This window comes from Arachis ipaensis, chromosome B1 (assembly GCF_059453495.1).
Source record: "Arachis ipaensis isolate K30076 ecotype BB chromosome B1, ASM5945349v1, whole genome shotgun sequence".
NCBI lineage: Eukaryota > Viridiplantae > Streptophyta > Magnoliopsida > Fabales > Fabaceae > Arachis > Arachis ipaensis.
In genome coordinates, this window is record NC_142436.1 from 55,496,572 (window position 1) to 55,505,144 (window position 8,573).

An 8,573-nucleotide genomic window follows, 5' to 3' on the forward strand; every position below is an offset into this window, starting at 1 on the left:
GAGATTTGCAAGATGACCATAGCTTGCTTCAAGCCGACAATCTCCGTGGGATCGACCCTTACTCACGTAAGGTTTATTACTTGGACGACCCAGTGCACTTGCTGGTTAGTTGTGCGAAGTTGTGACAAAGAACTAAGATTATGAACGTGCATATTAAGTTTTTAGCACCGTTACCAAGGAATGAACCGTCACGATTTCTGCGCACCAGTTGTGCGGAGTTGTGACAAAGAGTTGAGATTACAATTGTGCATACCAAGATGTTGGCGCCATTGATGATCACAATTTCGTGCACCAAAGGTCACCTCTTCCAACAGGGTCTGCACCATTGAATCCAATGCAGGAAGCTAGTGAAGCCACTGCATCATGGTTGGCAGGCTTCCTCAACTTTGTGCCCACCGCAGGATTCAAAGCCCCAAGAAAGAAGTGATTAATGTCCATAGGATTAGGATATCAGTCTGAAAATTTGTGTTGTTTTGTGAAATAATTATGACAATGTTCTATTTATTTTTGGTTTGTTCATTGATGAGCGGATATTTTATACACTTTTCAGCACTATTTTCCTTATGTTTTTTGTTATGTTTTGTTAAGTTTTAGTAAGTTTTAGTGTTAAATTTACTTTTTGGATGCTACTTTGAGTTTTTGTGGTTTTCTTATGATTTTAGGTGATTTTTGGGTGATTCTAGCAATTTCTGGAAAAGTCTGATTCAAAGGCTGAGAAAGGACTGCAGATGTTGTCGGATTCTGACCTCCGTGCACTCAAACGAGCATTTCTGAAGCTACAGAGGTCCAAATGGAGCGTTCTCAATAGCGTTAGAAAGCTAACATCCATGGATTTCCACCAATATATAATAGTCCATACTTTGCTCTGGAAATGATGGTCCAAAGTGGGCGTTGAACGCCTACCTTACCCCTTGTCTAGAGTTGAACGCCCCAAAGGGAGCAAATCGAGTTGGACGGCTCAAAAGGAGCAAGCTCAGCGTCCAACGCCCCAAGGGGAGCCTAAGCACATGGAATCACTCAAATCTCAGCCCAAACACTCACAAAGTAGACCCCAGAAGTTGATTTTTGCATTAAGAGTCTAGTCTGTCTTATTTCTGTAATCTTTAGTTATTAGATTAGTATTTAAAGAAGAAATTCATTATCTTCTAAAGAGACTCTTAGCACATTCGAACTTTTGATATGATTTTCTGTAAGCTATGAGCAACTAAACCTCCTAAGTTAGGGTTAGGAGCTTTGCTGATTCTCATGGATTAATAATATTACTGTTTCTATTTCAATATGTCTAATTCTATTCTCTTATGTATTCTCGTTCTTCATCTTATGAATTGAGAATGAACCGTGACAATCATCCTTATTCTACATGGGTTTCGTGCGAGTCCTGACCCGGATAGCATAGAGCTAAGGCTAGAGAATACATTGCGGATTCCAAGAGAGTGCCTGGGTTAGCTTTGGATACGTGACGTGAAATCCCGTTAACCGTGGGTTGGTGAGGTCTCTGTGGCACTAAGGCTAGAGTAAGAAAAGCAGCATTCTCTGATCTAGAAGATCCGACCTTGTCTGTGGCGTTTTGAGTAGGATCGCTAAAGGGAGTGGATTGCTTAGAGCTTCATCTTTTGCTATAATGAGAAGCCATGGGTGACTTGATGAGAGGACATAAGTCACTCGCCTGGTAAATTGCTATAGTAGAGGAGATTAACTTGATGAGAGGACATGAGTTAATCACTTACGGCTGCCATTGAATGAATCAAGCGTTATTGAAGTAGACAATAAGAAAAGTTAATCCAGAAAGATAAAGCATCTCCGAAGCCTTAACTGACTTCCGATCACTGGTTTCACCTCAATCTCGTATTCGTTTATTTACTATCTTGTTTATGAGTTTTTTACAACAACCAATTTCTCTAATTGCCTGACTGAGATCCGCAAGATTGCCATTACTCGCTCAATCCGACAATCTCTGTGGGATTCGACCCTCACTCACCTGAGGTATTACTTGGATGACTCGGTATACTTGTCGGTCGATCTGTGCGAAAAGTTCCGAGCCAATTTCTCGCACCATTCATGGTGATTTATAGACTTCTTTGCAACTATGTTATGGTAATTAGGTTACCGAAAAATAGCTAAAACAATGCTAAGTTTCTTTTTTATTGTTATTGTCATCACTGCATTATTGCAGAACTTTAGATGAACTAATGTTATTTTGGATCAGTTATGAATGATATTTTATGTTAGCTATTGTTATTGTTGCTTATCCATTTGATAATTGTGTCTTTAATTACATTTACAAAAACAAAACCACACAAACAAGCTACGAAAGAGCACAATCATTTCATAAATCAAAACCCACCTTATATCAATTACAATGTTTATAAAATGGATTACCTTAGCATCATGATTTTGCATTGCAGGACTGATTCTATTCAAACCTTTAACACCAACATTAACACAAACACAAATACTATGAAAAATACTAAACCAAGCACTTGGATCATCACTTTTACATTTTTTACATTTGCTTCCAGTTTACCCACCTTCCATGCAATGTTCATCTTCATCTCACCATTCTCATTTTCTTTATCAAATTTCATCAGCACCTCATCTTGTACAGAATCTGCCCAGACAAATAACCCGCACTAATTCTTTCTACTAGTCTGCAAATATACATCAAGTTTAACAAACATCTACCTCAAATCAATAATATTTAAAATTTCAAAAAGTTAACGTACTCACATTATAATTTGGACATCCGAAGAACGGCTTATAGGATGCGTCTTTATCCCTGACCACCTAAGGACCGGCCGACACCCACATCCGCACCACTCCGGAACTAGTCCATGCTTGCTTCGCACATTGTTCCTTGTCCACTTTTCCGTTGTAGAGGAGCGATTCGACCTTCCTGAAACGTGACTGTCACTCATGGGCGCAATAGCAATAGCAAGAAGAGGAAGAAGAAGAGAAAGAAGAAGAAGAACTATGTTTAGGGTTTATGATTGGTGTCAAGGACGGCATTGAAAAATTTTGGAACGTATTCCACATTAGCTAGCCATTTCAGACGTCCTACGTAAAAGTGGGTGCTCCAGATCAGTGCTCCGCCTGCTAACTCATGCCGGAATTAGATAAAAAGACCTATATGTAGCCCGGAGCTCAAGCTGAAAGATATATTTAGTGCAATTGAAAACTGAAAGATAACATTAGTGCACAGACCTAATATGAAGGATCACTTTAGGAATTTACTCCCTTTTTGTCATAGGAAACTAGGGCGGAGGCCCACAAAAAGCTGTTATTTTTAGAAAATATTTTTGTCCAACAACCACGACGACCCGACCCGTGAAGATCCTTCAGCTCCAACAATAATCGCAACGAAGCAGCGCGCTTTCTTTCTCCCAAATAAAACTGCACCGATGAGAACCGCTGTTCTCTTCCTCACCGCTTTCCTTCTGATCGCAGCAACGCCCTCTCCCTCCCAATCCCTCTCCTTCGCTCCCTTCTTCCGCTTCCAGCGCCTTCTCTCCCTCTCCAGGTCCCTACTCCACAGTGTCGCCGACCTCCGCGCCAATCGCGGCGACGTCTCCGGAGCTCAACGTGTCCGGGCACTATCTCAGAAGCTTGATGGAGGGCTGGGCCTTGGATTCTGGAGGATGGCGTTGGGTGCCGCATGGGACTACGCGTGGAATTGGAGGAGCCTGCCCCTCGCGCCCGCGGAATTATATGGCGCTGTTTCGGACTTGAACGAGTTGATGACGGGACTCAGTGAGTTGACTCGCTTGGAGTCGGCCGCCGAAAGGTCTGCCTGGGTTGCCCGAAATTACCAAAATGTATTCACTGTCTCTAAATCTCTCTCCGCCAAGCTGCTTAAAGCGTTTAGCGAATCGGTATGAAACGTCGTCATTTCTTTGATTTATCTAATTTGATTCCGTTAATTTTGTATTAAGCTGTATTTGAGTGACATAAAGGTTATCATTGTTGCAGGGTGTGTTGAGAGAAGTGGTGGAGACGGTGCAAAAAGAGGTGGTGGAAGGTGGATTAATAAGAGATTGTCTTGAATTGGGTAGCAAGGATTTTAGTTCTTTGATTCAGCTTCTCAAGGATTCGCTCTTGCAATTCTTTCCTCTTTCTGATCGAAATCCTGAGCTATAGCTACTAAGCATCTAGACCTTTGATCACTTTTTTAGCATTGATTTGTTAATCCACTATATAGTTACTTAACATTTTGGTGCTTTTGGGATGATTTAATTTAATTGGAGCTGTGTTAAATTCAATTTTCTAACTTCGCTTCCTGTAGGTTTTCCTCTTAGAAAACAAGTCTACTGTTAATTGGTACAAAGCTTGTTTGAGAGAAATATAATATTATTCATTTCGTGTTATCTTGTACAAAAAATGTTATCATATTCCGTCTACATCAACTTAATGAAGTTCTATTATATGTAAAGCTGCTTCTATTCAACAATGTAATCATCTTCCCTTCTTTTGATTTAGTTTTGAACTTTTGATTGAGTTTTGGACACTTTTAATGCGTTAGCGACTAAACCATTAATGTATGACGAGCAAATATTCCCCCGAAAAAAATAATATATTATATATAGTAGGAACTCCAAAAATTACACAAATGTACAAAAAATAGCCTATTTCTAATGAAAGAAAAAATTTTCAACAAAAGCCTATAAATTACACAATAACCAGTCATGATCCTCAAAGTTGAAGACTGAGGTAAATACATATGTTCCTATTCTCCCAAATCTAAAACGTCTTAACAAAAAAAGTTCTTAAATTTTGAATACAAGGGCAAGGTCAAAATTTCAGTGTATCGCATTATGGGAAGGTGAAAAAAGTTGAACAAAAGCATACTCGTCTTTGTAAGTCAAACCTGCCTCGCAAGAAGCTTCACATGCATACACCACAATTGAAGCCCAGTCCAAAGAGTCCGCTTCATTGTCTACCCCGAAGTAATATAGCAGCTGTGGTAAAATCTGGCACCACCAACAATAACAGCTTATTAACTAAAACTCTAAAAGTAACATCGATACCTCAAAAAAGAAATAGTATAATGTAGTAGAACGATGAAGAACCTCTCGAGCAAAAAATCTCACATAACTACCTACCTGAAATTCATGACACCTTGGTCCACCACAGTAACTGCATTTAGGGATATCAGCATTGGATGGCCGACCACTCGAAACAGGCCATATTGGCTTCGCATTTGTATCCCTATAGTACCTGCATTTACCATAAGTTTGTATCGGTCAATTGAATGGAAATATATCTTGAAATCAGTTCAATCAATTTGGTTATTTTGAATTTGTTTATCCATTAGGCAAGAAAATCTGACTATGGAACATTGTTAGCAAATAACTACCATCGTAAGGACGCTAAAAGAAGTTCTTCAATTTGGTTAAAGCACTCTAAATAGCTTAATAATAATAATCACCTCAACACTTGTTCAGGGGCCTTGGCAATGCGTTCTTGGAAGTAAACCCAACACTTTTTGTCATCATCACCCTGTTTGTAAATAATATCATTAGCAAATAATATGCTTAAACAATAAGCAACATCACTTCAGTGATGAAAACAACTACCGATAATACCTGAAAACTATCCATAAGTGAATTCATTGTGTCATCAATCTTGTTCTTCGAGATCAAGGAATTAGATAAGGCATTATCCTCAGGAATGTCTGTGTTATATTCACTTTCATGTTCAATGATGATTTCAAATTCAGGCCACACATTCTTGCTTCCAACTGTATGGTAAGATATCGGATGTAATGAACATTATGCTAGGAAGCCTTAAATTTTAGATTAACCTATGTGACTCTTGACTTATACAAGTCTTAAACAACTGTGACCTTTATGAGAATCCAATGAAGTGGCTCCACTTTTATTGGATTCACCAATAGCTGAAGAAACTTTCATCTGCTGGCAAGCAATTTTATGACCTGAGCGCCAACTCATTACCTGCAAATTGAAAGTGGAAAGGAATTTTATAGGATAAAATTTGTGGAAAGAAGACTAAATGAAACATTTAAACAATTCGGCTACCTGGTGTTTCTCAGAGCAGTACTGCACTTGTCTGCAACTACTGCAGAGTTTATCTCCTTTCCATGTTCCACACCAATTGCAAAAAGCAGCTAAAAGAAAAAAAGATTCCCATCTTTTAATAAGATGTGCCTAATCAATAGAAGTACTAATACACCGATCTTAATATGAAAGCAGGTCATATATTAGTCATATATACAAAGCAAAAATAATAGTAGAAATAATGCACAGTATAGCAACAATAAAAATACAATGTACGAGCAGCTTGTTCAGGGTATCAAATTAAGTTTGAGATTGAAATGTAGCAAAAGCATAGTGCCACAAAACCAAAAAGATGGATTGCATGTACTCATGAACTCTATAACTTGTGCAATAACTCTAGAATGCTACTCCTCATAAGGAAATAATCACCAGTTAAAAAAAATTCATAAATCAACGGATACAACTAAGAAAACTAGCAATTGAATAACAGAACAGAAACCACACTCACACAGAAGCAGAGACCATCTGATAATCATGAATACCATTTTCCCAAGATACAAAATCACACAAACTTGTAAAAATGAATCAAATTGCAATAGCATATACATTTATATATGTGTATGATACCCAACAAATAACCCAAAATAAAATGATGATAAACTGACCTCCACTGCCAGAAGGTTTGTAATTCCCATCATTCTTAGGGGGTTCACTCGAGTAAAAAGGATTAAAGCGAGGTAACTGACAACGGAAAACCTTCACACTTCAATAAATCATTACAGAATCAGAATTCGGCCAAAGGAATCAAACAAAAATGAAAACAAAACTTTCTTTCTTGTCAGACATTACCAACCTTCTAGATGGCTTCTCTGGATCGCGTTGCCACTGTTCATGCTGATCCCTGAGAAGACATTTCATCGAACGGCACATGAAAACAAACAGCATCCGGTGAAATGCACTTTCCTTCTTAGTAGGTGCATAAACCTATCATTTCAAGGATTCCACTAATCCCTTAGCTGGGTAGAAGAAAAATGATATATCCTCCTAATTGGTGTAGCTAATAATTCTCCTAACTTGAAATTTCGCTCACATCTTTGAATGAATATCGTGTAAATTACAAACCATGCCATTATTAGGAAGGTATAGCAACAGTGATGGATACAATGATACCTGAACCAGGAATTGTAAAGGCTCGCCACAAATGTCACAAATTGATGACCTCCCTGATGGTATATCCACAGGATCAAGCCAAGCCTACAACAATATTCACAGTTCACAAAGAACACACCAACATAAAAAATTGAAACTTTCCTTGTTTTTATATAACAGCCAGGTTTTACTTTCATTCAATAAGAGGCACAAACACAGAAGCATAGTGGGAGTACCGGTACTCCACCAGCTTTGCTCGGGAAAAATTGGCGCTCAAGAGACCATTCATTTTTGGGCTTCTCAACGAACCCAAGAGTGACAGCTTCTTCTTCTTCTTCGTCATCGTCGTCATCATCTTCGTATTCGTCTAGAACAATGTCTTCATCAACAGCATTATCATCATCATTGTCATCGTCAATTCGAACGGCCTTGAGCTTCTCAGCATGCTCTCCAATGGCGTCAACATCCATGGTAATCTGCTTGAGAACGATGGTAATCTGAATATCAAACCAATCATGCTATCGAATGACTGAACAGGAATTCACCGGATAATAAAAATTCTAAATAATCAACTTTGAGCCTCAAATCTAAGTTTAACAATCAATCATACCAAAATTTATAAAATTAGGGTAATTACTACTTTTGATAATAAAAAAGTAACAAGGTCCAGAGTAAAAAAGTAAGGAAGCATATTAGAAGATGCCCATACCAGAGGAGACAGAGGTAGAGCAGAAGCACAAGCACAAGCTCAAGCACGAGGGAGGAGGAAGCGGCAGAGGCGAGCCGAAGAAAACTTTGCCAAGTTCGAGGGGGCTATGCAGTAAACTTTGTTTTTTTTGGGTATTATTAGGTTTTGAGAACCGAACCGGTCATCGAACCGTTCTGATTACTAGTTTATTGGTTTATTAGTTCAACTGATTCAACCATAATTCAATCAAAAAAATTGTTTTATAATAAAATAATAAATAAAATATAAATAAATACATTAAAATATAATTATAGTCTAATATAAATTTTAAAATATCACCCAAATTAAAAGTACTACATATTCCATAATGTTATATTCTCATTCAAATACAAACTCAAAAATCAAATAAAAAAAAAAAGTGTCATATAAACTACAAAGAAGATAAGTGTCATATAAACTACAAAGAATATTAAATATCATATAATATATCTCAAGGGACATTAGTGTATATATTTACAAATAAAACAAAATTGTATGTAACCCACAGCAACAATAATCAGATGGGGTAAAAATCAAGTACTAAATATTAAATTGAAAATTTAATAGCAATGAAATTTGTTATAGAATTTCATGAGACTATAGGGGACATGGGCTGCAGTATATTCTTGGCATCTATAGTTGACTACAGAAGAAATTTATTTTAGTAATAAAGATATCAATAAAAT

General features: G+C 37.6%; 2 protein-coding genes and 1 long non-coding RNA gene across 4 annotated transcripts; 1 reads left to right on the top strand and 2 right to left on the bottom strand.

Moving 5' to 3' along the window:
* Nucleotides 1–2,308: 2,308 nt before the first annotated feature.
* On the bottom strand, nt 2,309–3,386 carry LOC148576638 (uncharacterized). The gene is made up of 2 exons (XR_015902347.1): nt 2,728–3,386; nt 2,309–2,648 (listed from the first exon to the last, which is right to left on the bottom strand). It is a non-coding gene; the product is annotated as an uncharacterized LOC148576638 (long non-coding RNA).
* LOC107618055 (adenine phosphoribosyltransferase) lies at nt 3,326–4,256 on the top strand. The gene is made up of 2 exons (XM_016319985.3): nt 3,326–3,869; nt 3,967–4,256. The coding sequence occupies exons 1-2, from the start codon at nt 3,399–3,401 to the stop codon at nt 4,132–4,134; spliced, it is 639 nt and encodes a 212-aa protein (XP_016175471.1). The 5' UTR covers nt 3,326–3,398; the 3' UTR covers nt 4,135–4,256.
* Nucleotides 4,257–4,548: 292 nt separating this feature from the next.
* LOC107630459 (uncharacterized) lies at nt 4,549–7,979 on the bottom strand. Of its 2 annotated transcripts, none has more exons than XM_016333600.3 (11): nt 7,870–7,979; nt 7,397–7,636; nt 7,182–7,265; nt 6,865–6,995; nt 6,677–6,774; nt 6,033–6,121; nt 5,840–5,948; nt 5,580–5,734; nt 5,423–5,493; nt 5,097–5,211; nt 4,549–4,964 (listed from the first exon to the last, which is right to left on the bottom strand). In XM_016333600.3, exons 2-11 carry the CDS (start codon nt 7,628–7,630, stop codon nt 4,794–4,796), a joined length of 1,257 nt encoding a protein of 418 aa, XP_016189086.1. In that variant the 5' UTR covers nt 7,631–7,636; nt 7,870–7,979; the 3' UTR covers nt 4,549–4,793. The 2 variants fall into 2 exon arrangements, with proteins under 2 accessions (XP_016189086.1, XP_016189091.1); XM_016333605.3 differs by having other exon boundaries at nt 7,397–7,657; nt 7,870–7,977.
* Nucleotides 7,980–8,573: the final 594 nt, after the last annotated feature.

Coding starts and splice junctions, on each gene's coding strand:
- LOC107630459 (XM_016333600.3), bottom strand. CDS start 7,630: ATGGATGTTGACGCCATTGGAGAGCATGCTGAGAAGCTCAAGGCCGTT. Junction 7,266..7,396: donor GCAAAGCTGGTGGAGTACCG/GTACTCCCACTA, acceptor ATATTGTTGTAG/GCTTGGCTTGATCCTGTGGA. Junction 5,494..5,579: donor CACTTATGGATAGTTTTCAG/GTATTATCGGTA, acceptor ATTTACAAACAG/GGTGATGATGACAAAAAGTG.
- LOC107618055 (XM_016319985.3), top strand. CDS start 3,399: ATGAGAACCGCTGTTCTCTTCCTCACCGCTTTCCTTCTGATCGCAGCA. Junction 3,870..3,966: donor TTAAAGCGTTTAGCGAATCG/GTATGAAACGTC, acceptor TCATTGTTGCAG/GGTGTGTTGAGAGAAGTGGT.